Source organism: Patagioenas fasciata, chromosome 1, assembly GCF_037038585.1.
Source record: "Patagioenas fasciata isolate bPatFas1 chromosome 1, bPatFas1.hap1, whole genome shotgun sequence".
In the NCBI taxonomy this organism is placed as follows: Eukaryota; Metazoa; Chordata; class Aves; order Columbiformes; family Columbidae; genus Patagioenas; species Patagioenas fasciata.
In genome coordinates this window covers 117,218,389-117,241,044 of record NC_092520.1, presented here as the reverse complement: position 1 = coordinate 117,241,044, position 22,656 = coordinate 117,218,389, and the positions used below count along the sequence as shown (strand labels likewise).

At 39.2% G+C, this 22,656-nt stretch overlaps 1 protein-coding gene across 1 annotated transcript in view; it reads left to right on the top strand.

Moving 5' to 3' along the window:
* LOC136111720 (uncharacterized) overlaps positions 1–19,097 on the top strand; it is a 33,933-nt gene extending 14,836 nt beyond the window's left edge. The window contains exons 3-12 of the mRNA XM_065856078.2: positions 7,876–7,911; positions 8,284–8,334; positions 8,791–8,823; positions 10,393–10,434; positions 10,580–10,621; positions 12,098–12,166; positions 13,418–13,453; positions 13,987–14,097; positions 14,919–14,972; positions 17,126–19,097. Of these exons, the coding sequence (XP_065712150.2) occupies positions 7,876–7,911; positions 8,284–8,334; positions 8,791–8,823; positions 10,393–10,434; positions 10,580–10,621; positions 12,098–12,166; positions 13,418–13,453; positions 13,987–14,097; positions 14,919–14,972; positions 17,126–17,151 (500 nt within the window). The 3' untranslated portion in view covers positions 17,152–19,097. The remainder of the gene's footprint in view (positions 1–7,875; positions 7,912–8,283; positions 8,335–8,790; positions 8,824–10,392; positions 10,435–10,579; positions 10,622–12,097; positions 12,167–13,417; positions 13,454–13,986; positions 14,098–14,918; positions 14,973–17,125) is intronic.
* Positions 19,098–22,656: the final 3,559 nt, after the last annotated feature.

Here is a 22,656-nt window from a genome sequence, read left to right as displayed (position 1 = left end):
TTTAAATAATGTAAGGCTAGGCAATATTTAATCAAACATCTGCAGCCTTTGTCAAGGGTGTGATGTGCTTGGAATGCAGGCAAGACTCTGCTTCTGTCTGCTGGTAGCATTTTGCCTTAGTCACTGAATTCACTGAAAAGAAAACTTACTATTTGCTTTCTAGAAAATACTTTATTAAAATACTCGCTAATTTTAGTAATGCATTTATGCTTGATAAGGCCAGATACTTAGGTGAAATAGCAAAAAGTATAGTATATGGTATTTGTGATCTTGAAGCATGGTCAGGCCTTCCTGAAATTACAGGTAAGAAGAAATGAGCAAAAATTACATAAATATCTCCAATATGTTTTTATTGTTGCCATCAGGATTCAGCACCTTTAATATATTTCTCAAACCCCTTTTCCTTTCTTCCTGCTTCCTATCCCGGTGTCCTCAAATTTAGTCTTGTCATTTCCTGATGCAAGTGCCAGGCTTCTCTCACCCAAATGGTCTTCTAACAGCCTGTGTTAGAGTAGCTCAGGTTTCCACTTAAAAACTTCGTGAGACAGAGCAATGTATTTTAGGTCTCATCTGTAAAAAGAATTGCAGAGAGACAGAGTAGTTTATTTCATCTGTAACTATATGAGTTTTGTATCACAAATTGTTTAGTCCAGCGACTAGAACTGGCCCAAGCCACAGAACCACAGGGTGCAGAGGCTGGAGGATACCTCTGAAGACCTTCCAGTCCTACTCCCTGCTCCAGCAGAGTCAGCCACCACAGGTTGCCCAAGACTGTGACAGCTTTTGAATATGTGGGGCAGGTACTCTCTTCAAGAAACAGCTTCCCCTGAAGCATGGAAAATACTTTAGCTCTTTCCAAGCTGCTGGTAGTGACAGTGCTTTGGAAGCTCTTTTAAGCTTAAGGGGGAAATCTGGGATCAGTGTCTCTGTCATTTGATGTTTGATGTTGATTTACCAGCAAAGGTGGTAACCAGAAGAGAATCCCCAAGAGCCCAAACCATTGCTATGGTCACATTGGTTATGGACGTGCAGAATTATGAACTGTAAGAAACCAGGCAGACTGTGCTGTGGTAGACACCTCGTCACTGGGCAGGTTGTGACTAAGATGCAAATATTTGCTTTTATCTTCACTGCTTGATTGAAGGGACTCATGGGAGTTCTGAGACATTATGTAACTATTGCATAATTCTCTTTTACCCCTTCTTGTTTCTGGAGAAGTAGCTCGGCATTTGGCAGGACTGTTGCAATCGTGTTAAATCTCTAGCTTTGTGGTTGACTCAGTTTTTCTGTATGCTTTCTGCTGATTTAGAGCTATTCATTGTGTCCTCTTGTTCCTACATCAAATCCTCAATCAAAAAACTCTGCTCATAGCTAATGTTTAGAATCTCATTTTATTTTCCTACTTCCTGCCACTCAAAGGGGAAACAAAAGCTACCCAATGCATGGGAAGCTTTTAGACAAGCAGATTTCTCTGAACTGTGCTTCAAAATGTTTTTTCTTGTCCAGTAAATGGCTTGTATTCCCATGTTCTGTTTTAAATCCCTTGTATGACTGCAGTTATTTACTTAAAATAGTTTTGAGTCAAAATGTGACCTTATAGGCTTTATATTGTTTATTTAATATATCAGATTTCCATTTCTGGGTGGAAGGAATACTTAGTAATTAAAATATTAAAATAAATCACAGATTAGGCGACATATCTGCCTAACTTCTCTGCACTATATTTTCAAGACTGGTGCAAATAAGGTAATTTTTCAGGGAAGTAGCTTTTGGATCACTGTAAGAATAAATAAGTATAATAGTTATTGGAGTAGTCTGGTGCATGTTTCTGAAGAGGAAATATATCTTTTTATTGGTTGCAGCGGAGGCTTAGCTGCCTTTATTCCCATCAGATATATGAGTGAAAGCTCCAGATGTGCAGAAAGCAGACACTCCCCACATATAAAAAATTATCTTTGTTTTTTGGCTGACCTACAGTTGTTATTTGTGTTTGGGCCATATTTATTTTAGGTAGAAAGGGGCTTCATTCTTCAGAATGGACTTTATGCAAAGCTTTTTGTTTTCTCTTGCTCTGCAGAGAAACTAAACTTGAAAAGCAGCATCAATAGGTGGATGCTTATGGGAGGAACGGGGTTTGAAACCAACTGTGTGGGATTTAATTTCATGAGACTCCAGGCAGGGCTAATTATAAACTGCTGCTTGGCAGTGGGAGTAAACATCCCATCTGCATTGCCTGTTGCAGAGGGATTTTGCCTGCAAACCTCTGCCCTGGCTGGGAGGAGGAGTTTAGTTTTAAGTATGTTCCTCCACCTCACAGCAAGTGGTTTTCATGTTCTGGGTTCTCCATTTGAAACTTTAGAAAGGCAGTTCTTACAGCAGTGTATGGAGAACCAACTCACCTTTCTCTCAGGTTTTATGATTAAATTGTTCCTCTTGGACATGTTGGAAAATAACTGAGTATGAGCTGAGCAGTAGAAATTTTTTATTGTAGGTAACTAATTCTAGTGGGGCAAAACCTGGATTGGAATCAAGTGCTGGTAAGCTTAAGAAACAATTGTAAGGGATGTGATGGCTTTGCTCTGTATTTAAAGTGTTTCACAAACAAGTTTCAATGTGTTTGCCTTCCTGTATTTTCTGTAGCATCTGTTATAGAATCACAGAATCATTTTGGTTGGAAGAGACCCTTAAGATCATCGAGTCCAACCATTACCTAACTCTAGCACTAAACCATGTCCCTAAGAGCCTCATCTACATGTCTTTTAAAACCCTCCAGGGGTGGTGACTCCACCACTTCCCTGGGCAGCCTGTTCCACTACTTCACAACCCCTTCCGTGAAAAAATGTTTCCTAATATCCAATCGGAATCTTCCCTTACAGAACTTGAGGCTACTTATAGCTAAGCGCTCAATATTTCTGCTCCTACTGTTTTCAGTCCTCCAAGGGGAGCAAGTACAAGACGTGTGAGTATAAAATCCAGTTTCCCTGCTCAGAGCTGGAGAATCTGCTTTTTTCCTGGTTGTCCAAGAGTTTATGTCTTCGTGGCTATCAACATCCTTATCTCCCAAGAGGGCTGCCAAACTTCATGTAAACTCTACACAGATGAAAGATCACCTTGAGATCAAGATTTTTGCAGATTTCATGAAAATGAGTGGCTAGGCAGCCAGACAGACCCAAGTTAGGCAATCACCAACCATATGAAATTTAACAAGAGCAAGTGCTGGATTCATCACCTGAGATAGTGTAATCCTGGTTATACATACAAACAGAAGGATGAGAGGCTGGAGAGCAGCCCCACAGAAAGAAACCTGGGGGTTTGGGTTGATGGCAAGGTGAACATGAGCCAACAGTGTGCCCTGGCAGCCAAGAGGGCCAGCTGTGTTGTGGGGTGCATCAAGCACAGCATTGCCAGCTGGCAAGGGAGGTGATTGTCCTGCTTTGCTCTGCACTGGTGTGGCCTCAGCTGAAACACTGTACAGTTTTGCTCACCTCAATGTAAGAACATCAAATGGTTGGACTTGATGGTCTTAAGGGTCATTTCCAACCTAAATGATTCTATGATTCTATGAAACTTTTAGAGTGTGTCCAGAGCAGGGTGACCAAGATGGTGAAAGGCCTTGAAGGCAGGACTTAGGAGGAGTGGCTGAGATCACTTGGTTTGTTTAGCCTGGAGAAGGCTGAGGAGTGACCTTATCTGAGTCTACAACTTTCTCAAGGGAGGCAGTGGAGGGGGAGGTGCTGATCTCTTGTCTCTGGTGACCAGCAATAGGACAGGAGGCAATGGCATGAATCTGCATCAGGGGAAGTTCAGGTTGGACATTAAATAAAAGTTCTTCACTGAGAGGATGGTCGGTCACTGGAACAAACTCCCCAGGGAGGTGGTCATGGGACCAAGCCTGTCAGAGTCCAAGGAGTGTATGAGTGATGCTCTTAGTCCTTAGGTTTAGTTTTAGGTAGTCCTGGGAGGAGCAGGGAGTTGGAGTCGATGATCCTTGTGGATACCTTCCAACTCAAGATATGCTATGATGTTAAGTTAGTTGGCCACCGACAGAGTGGCAGATAATATCCAGCAGTGGGACAGGAACAAGTCAACCACTGTCACCTAGTCCGTAGGCCTACAACTGGAAAACCAGTTGCAGCATGCAGGCTCTGTAGCAGCCTGTGGTGCACAGGGCACTGGGGAGGGAGGAGTGAAGGGAGGCAAGGAAGAGGGCACCAGCATTTTTAGAAGAACAAAATTCAAACAGCCTGTTTCTCAAGTCAGAAATTTGTTTGTGGTGATTCATCACAAGGCTTCTTTCTTCGTGTGTCACCGTACACGTGACTAACGGAGGAACTTTCCAAAGCTCGTGTTTGCTTCTGCAGTGGAATGTAAATGTGACTAATCTAATACTGTAGCAGTAAGTCTCTGAGGGTGGTAGTGGGTCTTTGCAGAGGGCTCCTATTTGAGTAATTACTTGGCTCTCTTGAATATCCTCTAGCTCATCAGCTTTTCAAAAGCTTCTGTTTGCTCTTTTGTTTTACCTGCTGCTTTTCCCCCATCTGACACAAACTATGCAGGTTACTGGGGACAGCCTGCTGAAGATCTGTCTCTTGAGATCCTGGTATGTGAGCTACAGACATGGAAGGACAATAGTATAGACACTCCTGAAATATTCTTGAATCTGCTTGTACTCATGGGAGCTAGAAATACCTGCTATATTGTACTTTGTACACAACATAATATCTGCTTTATATGCAATTATCTTTGCTTAGACTAAGAAAATGCTCATAAACCCAGTTACTCTGGATGTTCCTTAAACCTACAGAGAGTGCAGTGTATTCTCGCTGACTTTTTCTTCTTGGATCCTGTTAGAACCTTTATTTTAGTTCTGTAGATCCATCTTTGTTGTCTGATTGTTTCTTCACTGGCAGCAGCTGAATCCCTGCTTCCAAGCCACTACTTTCAGGCTAAGTAATTTAACTTCTAGTTTAGCTGGACCCCCACCCACACTAAAAGCTAAGCGAGTATGGTTGTAAAAGCAAGTGCTTTAAAGATATATGAAGTACTGTCATGAACAATGGAGAAACAACCAGTCTCTGCTGGGAAAGGACATTGCCAGCACTTCAGAGTGCATATTATTGTAATGAGTTTCATAAGCTAGATTTTGACATTTTCTGCTATCATTATTGAGATAAGATAATGTGTTTGAAGAGCCTGACATCTCGCTGCATGCAGAATACTGAATAATTCCAGTCAATATGGAATTATATTTTTCTTTTATTAACTCTCAAATTGGTTTATGACTCTCTCAAGGTACATCTTATGTGAGATTGGCAGTCAGCTGTCTCATCCTGAGCGATTCCTCCATGATGATCACGCGTGAAAACAATCCCTTAAAATAGAAATGTCACTGAATACACACTCTTTTACACTGGTTTCCTCCTCTTGAGTTTCATGGTAGCATGGGGAAACTCTTCGAATAGCCTTTTTTCTGCTCCAGGTAAAACTTTAGCTGCACCAAAGCATCATGTTGAGTATACGTTTGCTTTTCCCTCCTTCTAAAAAGAAATAGTTCTCTTGAAATACACCTGCCAATGTAACATTCCTTGACCTAGTGATGTATCTTTAACCTCAAGACAGATAGTGTTAACAGGTGGTGGTAGTGGTCCATCCTCTGCTTGCTTCTCTGATAGGGTGTTTTGAGGAGCATGCATCTTCAACAGATCCTTTTCACTGTCTTCTTAGAGTTAGACTGGCAAATATCTGGGCAAGTCCTGTCTTTGGCATTCCTGTAGCCTGAGAGAGGCATGTACTTGACAAAAGAAACAAAACCTGAGTTCAGATCTGAGGAACAACTATGCAAATACCTGTTTAAATATCTCTTGAGTGTTTTGACCTTTCTTGTCTGTTAATATGGAGGTCTCTTTGTGCAGCATAAACAAAGGGGTAACCTTAGAGGTAACTGAGATTTGAGTCTTAGCATCTGCTCATTTTACAGAGGTTTTGAATATTGTATTGGAAGATGATGTAGGTTCAGATAAATGACCTGAAAATATTTTGCATATCTTCTCGCAAGATCCATATCTTCTATCCAAAATCCATACCTAATGACTTTATCCAGGAAGTTCTAAATACACTTTGTTCACACACTGTGATAAAGCCATGAATTGCCTGTTTCCATGAAGGGACCTGTCACTTCCCAGACAGTGCTACCTCCCTACAAGGGGGGACTCAGTTTGAATATTCTAGTATGGGAATCACTACTTAGACTTCAGATTTCAGTTTCTGCTGTAGCAGTTCAGTTGGTCAAACTGAAGACTAGCTTGAAGGATGTTTTCAGGAAACTGCAAGCTGGCATTTGATTTTTTTATTGCAGTTGTCGTTCCTTGCTTCCATAAAAAAAAAAAAAACCAAACAACAGCAACCCAAACAAAGTCAAAGCAAAAACAAACAAAAAATGCCACAACTTTAGTCTTATTTACTCTCTGGGGAAAAAAAAAAAAAAAAAAAAAAAAAGTATTATTACTGCAGTTATCTGAGAAGGAAAAGAGATTTCAATTTTTACCTCAGTTGAGACGAAAGATGTCAAAGATGTCACCAAGTATTCGAGTGTCCATCACTCCTGGTACAAGACTTGTGAGTTGTCCTTGGATTTACTTGGCCTGTCGTGTAAACAGAAGGAACATTCTGCTTGGGGATTGATTTTTTATATTTGTTTTTTATTACTCTCTTCAAACTTTGCAGTAGCCAGTTCTGATTGCTCTTCTGCAGCAACATTCTTAGTGGAAAATCCAGATACATCAATGCTTTATGCGTGTGTCTTCTGCATTAAGGTAGCTCTGGCTGGTATGAAGTTCTGCTCTAGCTGACTTGATACTCAGCAGGTAGAAAAAGTCCTCCAGCTTCCTTTGGGCTGAAGCAGTATATTTGGATGTCTTTTTCTTGAATAGTTGATATCTACTTTCATGCCTTTTTCTTTTTCCATGCTTCAATGAAAGTAGGAATGATGAACCATCAGAAGTATCCCAAGCAGTTGTTATAGCTTTCGATTTATTTTACAAGCCTCTGCTGCTGAGATCATACTACTACACTCATGCTGTGAAACCAGTTTGTATCGTGAATATACTGAGTTAGTGTGCTTGCAGCTGGCTGGGTAAGCAGCAGTAGCTCTAGCAACCGACCTAATTCAGCAAGAGAGAATGTTCTTTTCCTAAGGGCTGAAATTGAAACTGCCTGGAGTGGAGAGCCAATAGTGGTGACAGCTGCATTTTATTGTCTTTTAGGAGGTTGAAGAGGCTGCTCAAGATCATCTGTGCTAATAACTTAACCACCTTCATACTGTTAACCCTTTTAGGGGAAAAGATAACTCCTATAAACCCATTAAAATAATTTTTAATACTGAAGTATTAAATCCATTACCTGATCATAGAACTTTAATACCAGCCTTTGTGCTCCAAGGCTCTTCTTCACACTTTAATCTTGTAAATTCTTCTGAATTTGATCTGTGCCCCTGCTCACTTTGTGGTTCAGTGGAAAGAAGGCTGGGAAAGAATATGCTGTGGATGTCACTAAGAGAGCATGCAATAGCAGTGGCAAGAATAAAGGATTAAGTGCATTATATTGACTGTAGGAATATATGTTCTGGCCCTCTGGATCCTTTCTATAGACACAGTTTTTAGTGCTTCTGCTTTATTTTTCCAAAGAGGTGTGTGGATGGTTGTCTGGAGAAAGAGAAAAGAATGTCTGTCTTAAAACCTGACTCAAACTATTATTCTAGTCTGATGCGGGAGGCAGAAAGCATACCTCCATAGATCAAATACATGTTTATGACTGTGATAAGTGTTGGTTTTAAGTAAGAAAAAACAGTGTTCTTACTGTCGCATTCATCTTCTACAGGCAATTTTGATGACTTCAGCTTAGAAGATGCAATTGGTAAGTATTAAACTCTTATAAATTTTGGGAGGTAGGTGGGAAAATAGTGGCTCTTGTGACTTTTTTTTTTTTTTCTGAGTATCACTACATGACCAAGCATGACATCATCCCCACATATGGGTTATTTAAACCTCAGTGGAACAATTCATCTGTGGGTATGTCAAAATGTTGACCACATAGAACAGAAAATTGTCTTTGGGAACACTCAGGAATTCCTCTTAAGGTGGAAATGTCTTTCTGTATAGACTTGATCTTATGTTTTTAGTGTATAGAAATAGGCTTACATTTGACCTTCATATATCTTCTGAACAGTGTATTAAATAGTTGGTTTTGTTTTGTTTTGTTTTGTTTTTTCCTAACCATCCCTGACAGACACTACAAGGAAGTCTCTCCCATCTCAGAAGCCACCACCATCAGATCCAGGTGAGATCCAATTGTCTTGTAATGCCTTTTACTGTGAAGTCAAGTATAATTGTACAAACTAATTTGAGAGTCTGAATTTTTCCATTTAGTGGCACACAGAGTTGTGGTATTTCTATATAAGAAAGCAGTTCCCTAATAGCAAAAGGATTTCTGCATTTTGGAGTCTTCTGATAGTGCTTTTACAAATTTACTTTGTGACTTCACAAGCTTAAAGACCCCATGAGAATCCTTTCTGTTGGCTTTCAGTCTGCATATTTTGAGCTTGAGATGTACCACAATCACCAAAACCAGCATGTAGTTTGGCAGATAATGCCTGGTAGCTCTGTGGTGCTCTTCTGTGGGCCACTGTTGAGTGAGCATGCCATTATATTACTGGTGAGGTGCTTTTGGTGTAAAATAGTTTAAAACTAGCTCAGTTTTTGCATTATATTTAGAATTCCCCTTCTTTCTTTGTAGATGATTTCAGCTTGGAACATGCTCTTCACCCTGGTAAGTATGTTTCCCTAGATGTTGCTCAGTGATACTTGGTGCAATATCTAGCCTTTCTTTATTGCCTAAATGTAATAAGGGGTTACATTGTTGATTAAAGTAACAGATTGCAGATAAAAATAATTGCAGTCTATTATGCTTATTTACCTCCATTTTTAAAGGGTCTGGGTTACAAAAAGTGGATACTTCACTTATTTCTTCGCCAAGTCCTACTTGTTTCATTGCTGTGTCTTCACTAGATGGCACTAATTCCATAAACAATGGAATTAGTTTTTAAAACTGAAGTAACCTCTTCCTTTCCAGGAAGTAATTTTAGTAGCACAAAGAAACTTTCCTCTATCTGGAATAATGAGAGGGAAGATCCTCATTCTAATGCGCTTCAGCTCTGCAGTGTGGGCAGCAGTAGAAATTGCAGTATTTAAAAGCTGCATTCAGTTAGGCAGATAATGCACAGTAGCTTTTTTAGTACCACCACTAGACCTGTTGGAGTATAGATGGCTTTCCTAACACAGGACATGCAGTTGTCGGACAGTAGCACTGTTTGCTGCTTTGTTTGATTTAGCCCTTTGAAGTTCTGTCTCTCTTAAAGCAGTCTGTGTCCCACTGCTGATGTTTTTGAAATCAGTGTTGACTAGTTGAGAAACAGTTGACTGAATGAATCAGATGGTTCACATATGTGAAGAGAGAGGATCCTTTATAGGATGGCAAGCCTAGGTTGGAGTCTTAGAACCATGTTCTGGGGGTGCCTGCCTCTTTACTTTGAATACAGAGAGAGCCTAAGGGGACCTGATCTGACATGTGCTAGAGGTAGGAGGAGGCAAGACCATGCAACATCACAGAGAAGTAGCATGTAGAACAAACGGGCTACTGGATTAGTTCAGCTGTTGGTGAAAACACAGTGAAAACCACTGCTAGTGTGTTAATTCAGTGTGGGCAACAGAGACTGTAACCAAATAGAATCATAGAATCATAGCGTAATTTCAGTTGGACTAGACCCTCTGGGTCATAGAGTTCAGCCATAAATATAAATAGTGCAGAGCTAATTACTAAGGTCTCTCTTATTCTCCTATTTTGTGACAAACTAAATGAAGCGTCATTGTGGGGACTACATTTCTAGTTTCATCATGTGTATCTTGTCCTTTTTCTTTTTTTTTTCTTTTTTTTTTTTTTTTTTTTACAGTGAGGTACGAACCTTTATTTTTGGTTAAAATCCGATAGTTTTAAAAGAGGAAACAGCCAGGTAATCTGTACCTGGTAGAAAAACTTAAAGATGTTCAGTGTTTGAGGTCAGATGTGCAAACTGAAGGGCTCTGTAGCACCTTAGTGAGTTCTTCTGTATATGTTCAGTTATAGCAAGAGTCTGACATACAGGCTAATGCAGCAGAAACACATTAAAGTACAGTGTTTAACCTAAAATAACAAAAAAAAAAAAACCTCCAGTATCTAATTAAAAGAAATGGAAATGACATGGGGAAGGTAGTCTTTCATGCTCATGTATGCTTTGCTTTGCTCTGCTTCTGGTTTCTTCACACTAGTAACTTGGGGCCCTTTATTCTTATTTGTCTACAGATGACCCCAAGCCAGATCCACCTTCAAATCCCAGAGACACTGGTAAGACTGACCTAACAGGAATTTCTGAACAGTAGAAAAGTATTTCTTAATCTTTCCTGGTCCCTTTCAAAGTTACTGTATTGTAGTCTGCTTTTGATCTCTTAACCTTTTTCTTTTTCTTCCCAAATCTCTCTTCTGTGTGTAGATAACCCAAAGCAAGGTCCACCTGCACATCCTAAAGACACCGGTAAGGTTTCTAGCACAAACTCCTGAATCGTGATATGGTTTTACTGTTTCAGTTGAATTTATAATAATTACATCTTGTTAACTGGCTGTTATGTACGTCAGATGTTGCACTGGATAAATACTGAGGACTGAGGAAAAATTGTCTTGCAGATAAGCTTTTCAGCAGTCTTGAAATTCCATAACAAACCTGTTGAGCCACTTTTCTTTCACTTAAAAGTGGGATGCTGTGGAGAGGAGAAAGGATGGGGCAGAGCGTGCACGCTTCGGGCAGTGCTGCTGTTGGCTGCCCATGGTGGAGCACCTGTTTAGTGAATTGACTTGTCATTACAAACCTGCTACTCATGCTAAAATGTCAGTCAGAACTACTTGTGAACTGTATTCTAATATGTTAAAGCTAAAGTTCAAAGTTAAATGGTTATTTTGTTTAGTTTTGCTTTTAAAGCCCCTAGTTAAGAAATAAAATTATGTTGTGTTTGAAATGAGGGCTTAAAATATATGTCCTTCCCTGCCTGTTGTGCTTTAGATGGTTTTTTTTGCCTTTGCCTGACTCCAAACAAAACAGATTCAGGTGTCTGCAGCTGTGGTGATGATATTATCCAGAAATATGATGGTAAAGAGTCCTTTACTGAAATGCAAGCCCTGGTTCTTGTTCCTTTTCCTGCTTGATTTGCAGCAGGTATTTGAATTCAGGTCCTGCATGCCTCAGTACAGTGCTTTTGCCACCCAGCTAGAACATCCTCTAATGGAATGCTTTTAGATTTACTGCTTGAAACAGATCTGCTTTACATAAACTAAAGGTTCATTCATCAGCAGAGAGAAAGAGAACTCTGACTCCATGAGGTAGGATCCAGTGGAAAAGGAGAGGGACTGGCTTCATGTCCTACAATAAATCAGAGCAAGGAATTACATTAGGATCTTCCCATTGTCAGGCAAATACTGCAGTCATTGGACTGTGGCATGTTGAATTCTGTTGTGTTGGGGTTTTTTTTCTTTTTTCTTTTTTACTTCCTCTAGCTGCTGTGCTGTACAGGTTCAAAAGATCGATTGTGACTTAGAAACCCAACTCTGAAGAAACAGTCACATCTTCAGCCTTGAAAACAAATTGACCTTTCCTGTCCACATTCTTTCTCTTCTTTAACAGGATAGTGAAACTTGGGCTGTTCTGCTTAAGTAGCTAACAGGGCTTCTTGCTTGCTTAGCCTGTGACTTGTGCAGTACCACCTGCTCTTGGACACCGACTTCTCTCAGTTCAGGAAGTCCAGAGTGTTGCTATCAAACTGCGTAGTACCGAGCTGAAGAGACTTTAGGTTGACAGGGCTTTTGAAACAGGAGTGTATTGTGACTTCAGTACTGAGCATAAAACCACCACAAATTCAGCTGAATAATCTAGAGAAAACTTCTGTGACATTATGTGCCTTGAGATGTCTTTTAACTGAACTTAAAACATGTAAAACGATATTATTTTGATTTTTTATAGGCAACTTTGACGACTCAGATCTAGCTGGCAGTTTACCAAAAGGAGGAGGCGATGGTAGTGGCAACAATGGTAAGAGAGTGGGTTGTGCTTCATATTGATCCTATGGCTACCTGAGCTTTTGATAAAAGCTTGCTCACAAGCTGGTTAACATGGTCTAGCTTGTAATAACTCTGGGTTTTGTCTCTGAAACTTAAGACCATACCTTCCAGTTGAAAAAAAAACGTGTTCTGTCTCTGCCCAAACCCTCAGATAATTAAGATGTAAAAGTGGTCTAGGAACCTTCAGTGATTTTCACTGTTACGCTAAGAAACTGGGGTTTGAAAATTGAGATGTGAATGTGGTACTTATTTCAAAAGCTCAGAACTCCTGTGACATACTCTCATTTTATTTTAGTTCTTGTGGTTAGGAAGCCCAGAGATGGGCCAAAGAGGGTCCACCCTGTGTTCTCAAAAATTTATCTGTCCCACAGGATGAATTGATCCTTAGACTTTCAAGTGCTGTAGGTTCTATCTGTTCTGAGCGGTAGAAAAACTAAACTTGTTTTGAGTAGTCTGTCATGTCTAGTTTTTACAGTGCAGCTCAGTACAGAGGTGGTCATTTGGACCAAGCTGCAGTAATGGTCATCATTAGCATGGGGTTAGTCATCCCTGTGTGTGTTACAGCAGGTCAAATTTAGGTTAAGTATCTTGATGTGATGTTGAGATGTGCTGTGCGTTACTGACTCCTTCAGAGGATTGTCCCAGACAGAGATTACTGATGCTTGTTTTTTGGGAAGCTCTCACCATCCAAGGTTCGAGGCGGTAACCTGAAAACTGGCAAGGACAAGAAGCATCTTTTGAGACTTCTGTGAGGTTTTTCTCTGCACAGGTTCTTCCTTCAGTGGTGCAAGTTGCATAGTGCCAAATAAGAATAGTATTTATAGACCTTCTGTCTTGTTTGCTAAGAGAATTGCAAAAATATTCAGTAAATTAGTCCAGGATTTTAGGGAAAGATAGTTGGTTCCATGGAAATACAACTGAATGCTTCCCTGAAATTATATGCTGTTCTCTCCACTAGGTATTCTGTGGTGGTAGGCAAACTGATTAATCCAAATTTCACAGGTGTACTACGCTCATTTTGTACAAGTGCTGAGCACCCAAGGCTTAAGTTGGCATCACCGTGAGCTGTGCTTTGAAAACAGGAAGTTTGAGTGCCAGAGAACCTAGTGCTATATGGATATAGTAGATGGCTTTTGCATGATTAATTGGCAGAAAGCTGAACAATTATTATGGCTGTTCTTTAGACATGTAAAATCTGAAACTTTTTTTTTCATTTTTATAGAACGAAAGGGCCCAAGTCCAAATGAAGAAACTGAGGGTAAATGCATAAATTTATGTGTATGATGGTGTCTGCATGTCCGAAGCTTGTTTTCTGGGGTTTTCTATATTGCTAATATTGTGTTAGAATGGTCACTTCTGGTAATAGGTTTCAGCTTAAAATCTTCTGTGGGATCTAGAATTCTTACTTTCAAGCTCTGATTTCATAATTTTTAAAATCTCTGTGTTGCAAATGATTCAAAAGTGTTCACGTCTCAGAGATGCTGGTGCACTGATTGCATTCACATAAAGATTTGGCTGTGAAAGGGTAGCTTTTTTGCTTAGTGGATCTTACGACAGGCATGCTTAAGTTGTTTAACGATAGGCATTGCTAAGAAATCAATGGTTATAAAATTGGATGATTCACTTTTCATCATTCACAAAGACAGAAAGAGTTGATTAGTACAGTTGCATGTAATAATTCCAGTTTATTGTTTTTTGGAAGTGTTCACAAGGTCTTCTTTGAGACAATACAAGTTTGACATATTGCTTTCAATTCTGAAAAATGTATACAGACTTTTTTTTTTTTTCCAGCTTCTCAGGGAGCAATAGCTGGAATTGTGAGTGCTGTGGTTGCTACTGTAATCGGAGCAGTATCTAGTTTCATTGCTTACCAGAAGAAGAAACTCTGTTTCAAACAAAGCGGTAAGAATTCTAAATTAGTTTTGTTTTCTACAGTCTAAAGAGATGCAGTTTTGTACTTGTATGGGGGCTAGAAATGGACCTTATGCATAAGGTAGTTCTAATAGCTAGCGCAGTGAATTTGTGTTCAAGAGAGTAACCTCTCTTACTAGTCATCTAAGACAGGGTGTCTGAAGAGTGGCTCACCCAAAATTTAGACTTCAAGAAGCAGACAGACCTAAGGCTTTGCATTTCTTAAAACCAAAGCACTTCCTGCTAAGGAAAGACTACAAGAAAACATTTCATTAAGGAAACTGGGGATTAGAGACTATTTTCATGCTGAAAAATGCCTTATTACTTCTGATTTTGTCTGTCTTGCCTTTGTTTCTTCACAAGATGCTTGCCTATGTATTAGGTTTGTGACAGCTACCTGGATGTTCATCCCCAAATGAGTCTTTCTTCTGCAGTCATCTGTTGCTTGCTGCCTACTTCCTTTCCACCTAAATAAGATATAACTTGGATCAGAGAACTTGGGGAGTACTGTGGTTGATAGGTGTGGCAGAAGCTTTGGTTTTATCCTTTCTAGTCTTTCTGACTGGTTGGTGAAGGGAGATGAGAGAGCAGAAATCCAGCCAGGCACTGCGGTTTTGTAATTTGGGAAGTCTGGAAACTGAGTAACATCTACCATGCACATCAAAATTATCATGGAGGCAACACAAGGGAAACTGAACTGCTATCAGTAGCCCAGTTCCTTCAGTGCGGTTTCTTCTCTCAAATTACCCTAATTAATTAATAACTTTGAAGATAAGAGAATTTGTATGCTGAATGTTTTGATTTCCCAGCAGATGAAGAGAATGTGAATATGGATAGCCACCGGGGAGCACAATCTGAGCCACCTGGTAAGAGAAAAATCTAGATGGAAGATCATGTTTTTTGGTGGGGTCCTATTAAGTGTACTTTATTGACATCTAACATATTAGAGAAAATTACTTGCACTGTTTTGTTTTTTGTTGTTTCAAAAAATGTTTGTAACTACCATGACAACTAACTTAGAACAGAATCAAGATTTCAGTTCTTATGAAATGGCTACTTTTCTCTATTTTTTTTTATTTTTTTAACGGACTGGTTTATTGCTTTGAGTCCTTGAAATACAGGAGCTTTGCAAAAGTAAAGGACTGAATTTTCTTTGCAAAAGTATTATTAAAGACAATTGTGAAAACCCAAGCCTGCTCCTTTAGTGTGATACACAACTGCAATTAGCTGACAGGTGTTCTCATAGTGTATGTTGTGTCTGATTGGACTCTGATATCATTTTTGATTGTAAACCCAGGTAGAACTGTGCAAGAATGTATATTAAAAATGTCAATAGAATTTGTGCAGAGATTAAACTACATCAGAGGCAAGAAGAAGTAAACTTAGTAGCATGTTGTAACTAAAACACACTCTGTTCTGAACAGAGAATGATTCTTGTGTGAAAGAATCATCAAATAACAAATATTTCTACAGTGGTGTCAACTGCAGAAGGATCTCTTTTAAAGCAACAAAAACTCTAACAACCTCACCCTTCCAGGTATGGTTGTCTAGGGTACTTGGCTGATAGAACAGGTGATTATTTCCAGAAAAGCCATAGATACATCTGGAGGAAACAGTATAGGTGAAAACTTTGCCATCTTGCATTGAGACTGGTCAACAAAGGAAGAAGCAGTACACTCTCATGCTGAAGTTTGTTGAGTGTTTTTGAAACACTGAATATTAAAATCTTAAAGCGGTATAAATTTGCAATATATTCTTCTGTGATCTTAACATAAAGCCTGCAGAACTAATTATATTGTGCGGTTGTGTGGGGGTTTTTGTTTGTTTGGTGGGGTTGTTGGTTGGTTGGTTGGTTGGTTTTTTTGTTTTTGTTTGTTTGTTTTTGCATTTGTTTTGGTTTTGTTGTGGTTTTTTTTGAATAATTTAACAAATATTTTTTTTATACCTTATTTCTTCCATGTATTTCAGCATTTTGATAAAAACTTCCATCTGTCTCATCATCCTTTTTATAAACAGTTTTCCTTTAAACTAAAAATATAAATATATAAATCTATGTTAGATATAGATTTATTAAATATATAAAACTCTCAGGGAGAAAACATATCTGGCGACTGGCAGTTGAAGTCAAGACTGGAGATAGGCAGGTACTGTCAATTCAGGTACGCATTAGTGAAGCCAGCAGTATTTTTCAGAGACCTCTACCAAGGGCAGTTAACATATGAGTTGGAGTTAGAGTATGGTAAAATTTTAGCCAAGGTTCACCAGAACTCAGATGTGAAATGCATCAGATAATGGATGCTTTATTTTAACCGACAAAGTCAAGCTTGGCACATTACCACAAATGATTACTTCTGCTTATGCATTGATGTCATGTTGAATCCCAAATTTCACTCCTCTGTTAGATTTTACAGACAAACATGAGCATGCTTTGAGCCAAGAAACTGTGCAACTATGGTCTGCATGGTGCTACTCCTGATCTAAGTTCTGGGTGTCAGCAGACATTAGCTCTGCTTTTGGTAATAGAGTGTTGATGTACCTACTTGGCTTCTAGTAAGAAGCAGCTTTGCTTTAAGCCAGGTCAGATGGCATGGCAGAATAGGTTTGTGTTTTTTAAATCTTATGTAGACTTATCTTTGATTTTCTGAAAATGTAGATAACTTCAGCTACCACTTTCTTCCAATAATCCACTCTTTCCATCAGCTACACAGACTACATGTACATAATTTCATTTTGCATCTGCAAGTCTGAAACTACTTGTTGGGTTACACTGCATGTGTAGACAGTTACATGGATCTAGGAGAACATGAACATTTGAGTGAGAAATCTGAGATGTAATATCCCTTGGTATGCAGGGTACTGCATACACAGAATCAAGCCTCTGCTTACCTGAATTTATCCCACAGTTTTCAAATGCCTACTAAAAAAGTCTGTTGTCTACATATACTGTTACGTAGTAATACGTAACTTAAAGTGTGTAGTAACTTAATGTACTAATCCTGAGTTGTTTTTCACTTTTCAGTTCAGCGCACACTTCTGGAGAACTAAAGCAAAGAAAACATGATGAAGAACAGACCATTGAAACTGGATAGACAGCCTGCATTCTGCCTGGGGGAAAAAAAAAAAAAGAAAAAAAAAGAAAAAAAAAGAAAAAAAAGAAACAAACAAAAGAAAAAAAAAAGCTCAGCATAATAAGAAAGCAGAGTAGCAGAGTCTGAAGTTAAATGAAACACAGTTCTTGTTTGAAACCGCTGGGAGTGTGACTTAGACCTGAGTAGTCCTGTATGGTTTTAGATCTGAGCACTTCTGTATGGTTAGCCCTGTGAAGCATTTGTGCACACCAATATATGGCCTTAATGACAGGAGTGTAGAAGTCTGTTGTGCCTTTACATTCTTTTCTGTACTCCTGTGACAAATGGGTGTGTCTCAAGTGCATTCAGTATGTTTAACTTTTCCTTACCTCTCCAAAAACAATAAGCAATTAATGTTTTGTTACACCATTGCTTTCAGGCAGTACAAACATATTTTTTAATATTCTGCACGCAGTGAATGTACCAACCAAACAACTTGGTATATGGTGTGGGCACCTGAAAGCAAATGGCTCACTATGTGTGGATAATGGACCTGGGTGTGGGTGCTGCTGATACAATCTGTGTGGCTGCCTGTCTCAGCCACCAGGGAAGAGATACTTGTTCTTCAGCATCCAAGAGACAAAAATTCAGTTTTGTTTTTGCATTTTTTTCATTTAATCTGTCTGGTACAGATTCAGAACACCCAAACTAGTGCACACAGACCCTTCATCCTTTCTGGCTCTTCCTGCTTAGCAAGTACTGACCTGGTCAGATGTGGAAAAGTCTGATTTGCAAATCAGAACCACAACTGGATTTTGAACATCTGGTGAGATTGATGTTTGGCTGTTGCCTGAATAGTTGTGGACGAAGTATTGGGAAGTGAGGATTAACATCTTCAGACTTCCATAACTAATAACTTAACAGAAAATAATGTGATGCTTTGAATTTGGAAGGCTTAGCACACACACTTAAAAGATAGAAACAGTACTACAGTTTCAAAGTATGTAATAGCAAGACTGACCAGAAGAACCCAGCTTCACTCCACAAGCACCCATTGAACAGTATGAACAGCATACGTGAGAAGAAGGCTTTTGGACTTGTGAAGGATTGCCATCAGGATTGCATCCTCACCTGAAAGGACTTGTGAGCTTTGCTGTGGCTCTTGAAAGCCATAGGAAGGTTTCAAGGATGTGTGGAAACATGGAAAACTGCAACTCATCACAGTTAAAGGACTAAGTCTGGGATAATAACTACTTCTGTCTGGAAGGAATAGTCTGACCAGTTCTGTTGGCTTTCATTCTAATTGTTTCCAACTTTCATGCAGTTTTACAATATGCCTTACTAATGTGCTTCAGCAATCTGACAAAGTTCTACAGAAAGATGGCATTTCATCTTAAAAGTCATTATGAATTTGGATATTAAACATGTAAATATATCTGTGCATTCAAATATGAATGTATACCAAGGATAATTCATTTAAGAATTTCTTGTACATGTTGCTTAGCTTGCAACAAAGCCTTACATAGGTTTTAGTATTTTGTTATGAAATTCATTTGTAAACCTCTTTTTGCCCCACTTCCACTTTGAGAATGAAAGTGCTAAAAACTTTAAGTGTGTTTGAGAGTGGAAAATTGATTTTTATATAAACATTTGATCTATGTAAATACAAAGAAATGTATTATTAAAGTACTTGTTACCTGCATGAATAAACAGGTATCTCATATGAATGCCAAGAGTAGAGAAAACAAGAAATAAGCCAGCGATTGCTAGGGACAGAATGGCAGGGGAAGCTCAAACTAGCTTTTAGCTAATCAGACTCTTGAAGCCTCCTTCAGCTTTTGCAAGCCTAAAAATTACTTATTAAAACCTCCTATCAACATTGTGATTTTTCTAAAAATAAATTAAAAATAAATAAATAAAAAATGTTTATGTCTTTTCCTTCTTAGTACCTCTAGAAATAGAAAAATTTCGGTGCTATACCAGACGAGCGGTCTTCAAAAGGAGTTTGTCTTCCTGCTCCAACAGCAATTTGGGGGTTTTTTTTACAGACTTTTTAACTACTTTAGAAAGAAGTTGGCCAGTAGCAAGAAAGCTGTGAGCTGCCTCCCCAGACTGCTTACCAGTGCAAAGTGCAGAGAAGATATCTGTCTCTGTGAAGGACAGGCATAGCTTTTGATGGAGAACACCTGGATTTGGTAATACAGAATCTATTGAAAATCTGCACCACAATGGAAGGCAAACCTAATGGTGTTTGTGCTGGGAAGAAAGAAAGGCTGGCTGCTGCCAGCTAGGAAGACAACGTTGAAGTTTGCAATTTCAGGCTGTTCTTTTGTGAGCAACAAACTACCAATTACTGGGTTTGTGTTACTTATCTGTGGATAAAATGTAGCACTTCACTGATTTTTCAGTTATCAAGGCATTAAATTTGCCTCACCACTGATTGAGACTTTGATCTTGTGCCTACCCAGCTCAACTGTTCTTGCATTGTGCAACTAACTATCCTATCCTAATACCTAAGTTCTAATAGTCATTGTGCCAAGAAACATGACAGTTATCAATTAACCATCTGCTTTACTGAAGTGTTTCCATGGTCATCTCCTACAGATCATCTTCTGCCCATTGGGTCTTATCGGCTGTCAGTGGCTTTCAGCTCCCGATTCGGAAATCAACATTCTGGTTTCCCTAGAGGTTCCAATCAACTGTGCAATGGGATCAAAAATTGCTGTCCTGTCCAGGCCCAAACTGCAAATTCACTCCTGGTGAGGTACCTTCACCATTAAACTGAGTTTAAATGGATGGCAATGAGGAGCTCTGTCCTGTTCCGGTGGCACACCCTCTTCAGTTCTGGTTTTTCTCCAGTCTACTTCCTTAGAGGAGGAGAAGTTACCTTCAGTAATACGAGCGGGAAAGCGAAGCAGGACCTTCTTGTAGAACACCATGTCTAAATATATCCAAACAAATTAATCCAACTGTGGAAATGAAAGCAGGTGACTCTTAAGCATAGAATTTGTCAGCTTTTTACTGTAGCTCCTATTCATGCTCATTTCAATATTTTTGCCAAATTTTGAATGCTAAGGAAAACTGCTTTTTAGTGCACTCAACTTTCAGTGTACCTTGGGCTGAATTAGACTCCCAGCTGTGCATTTCTTTGGTATTTTTTCTTGCTGTACTATTCTCTGTGTGGTTTACACTTGACAAGATTATGAAAAGATTATTTTCTTCTTGCTCTTTTCTGTTATACAGATACAAAAGACATAGCTGAAAGAAAGTAAAGAGGTGACTAGACATAGGAAGAGGATTTGAATGGAGCAAAAACAAAGTTTTTTTCAAGCCCCTGCATTTGGAGTACTTTAAGAACTACAAAGATAACATGCTAAAATGCATGTTCCTCCATCTGCTTGTGAAAAACCAGTGAAGTTCTAGCTAGTGTGCAATAATTGTATTCTTCCACTGCCAAGAAATTGTATCATGGATTCTCTTGTGTGTTTGGCTTATATTTAAATTAATGTCTAATATTACCAGACGTTTCAATATTTTAATTAAAATACTTCCATTTTTATGACAAATGATTAATACTGTAGGATATTAGTGGCTTTCCCCGATAGTTCTAGCATATATTTGGTTCTTTCATCTCCGATAGACTCACACAGCAGGTCACCCATGCTGAAGAGAGCAATGTCTAACCTCTGCCCACAGGAAGGATGGGGCTGCAATTGTGGTGAGTTGTGACTGGGCTCTTCTTTTTTAGCTTGTCACATCTAAAATAGGCCTAATGGGCTAAAAGTATATGGTGTAGAGAATAGACTCACTGGCTCCATTTCTCCACCCATTTCCTGTTTCTTAAATGTGTTGTTTTTTCTTGAAAGAACAAATAAAAAATATCAGGCAAGTTATCTACCTTGTCAGGTGAATATTAGGCTGATTTTTTTCCCCCTTTAAATAGAAAAGTATGTCAATGATTTCTCAAAGTGCTAAAACTACCATTTATGATCAGGTATAAGGCCTTATATTTCTTCTAATATGTAACATTGTTTATTTGATATCTTGAGCAACCACTTGCATATCTTCGACAGAGAGAGCTGAGATTAAGAAGTTCCTGCAATCCCCCAAGAACAAAAGTGGGACAAGTTTTAGAGTCATCTCAACTCCAGCACTAGGTCCACTCCTCAGTTTGCCCTTCTTGTGCCTTCTTCATATTGTTTTTTATTCAGCTAGACTGAGCAGTAGCTAGCTTCAGAGGAACTAGACAAGGAGTGCATTGTCTTCAAACTTAATTTAAGGATCTTTGATACCTGAGCTAGTATCAGCAAACAGGTAAGATAAAACATTTTGGGAAGACTTCACTTATAAGAACAACTGTTTTGAAGTAAACCTACTAAATGTTTGTGAGCTGCTTGGACTTGCCTGAGACTAGAGCACCCAGAGTACGCAGCCTTGCTAAATTTCCTGTTCCCCTCAGGCAGATTCATCACTGATATGAAGATCAGCACATGTGTGCCTGCTTTTGTTATTCAGGAAAAAAATAAACAGCAGATTTATGGGATTGCTTATGTCATGGTATAATTCTTGCTTTCACTGGTTGACAAAGTCAACTCTTAAACCTAAACATCCTTTGCTCTTCTGAGATTAGGTAATTGGCCCGGACAAGGAGAATGATGATACATAAATTGAGCTTTAGCGCTTCTATTACTAGCTTTAAAATAGTTAAGCTGTGTGATACAACAAGCTGTGCTTTCATAAACCATTCTGCTGGTTCAAATTTGGGGCAGGAGGCAGCTGACCTACTTGAACATCAAGCTTCCTGAAGATCCAATATGCTGGGTTTTATCAGTTCAGTTTATGTTATTGCACAGATTTTCTTGCAGTTAGCACAAGAGCATGACTCCAGTGCGCACAGTGTATCATATGTTCTAGGTAACTCAACAGAAATGCACTTGGGATCAGCCTGTGCCCCATATCAGACTGGATCACTCAGCAACACCATGAGCCTACAGATCAGCACTCATGGTAGCAGAGTCCCGAGTGTATTTGCTGCCTTGGTCAAAACACCACTGACAAAACTGTTTGCACCTTACCCCACCAGCAAAAGCAAGGACACACACCAGTCTCCTGGCTGCTGCTGGGTGCCAGTGGCAGCTCAGATCAACCGACAAGTCTGCTGGCACGTGCGTTTGCTAGAGAGAGGCTGACAAAACAGGATTTAAATCACATCAGTGATTTTAATGTATGTTCATGGATGGATGGATGCATAGGTTTTGTTTGTTGTCCCAGGTTTGTATTCTCATGCTTGGACCACGGTGAGGAACTATCTGAGATGCCTCTTCATGCAGGATATTTATATTTTTAAACATATTTAAATCAATGGAAAATACGACAGACCAAATCTGCTTTGTGAAGATAAGCATCTGCCAGGGAGCTGAGCATGCTCAACGTGTTCAGTGATCTGACACCACATTATAAGTTTCTAAAATTAGATTTTTTT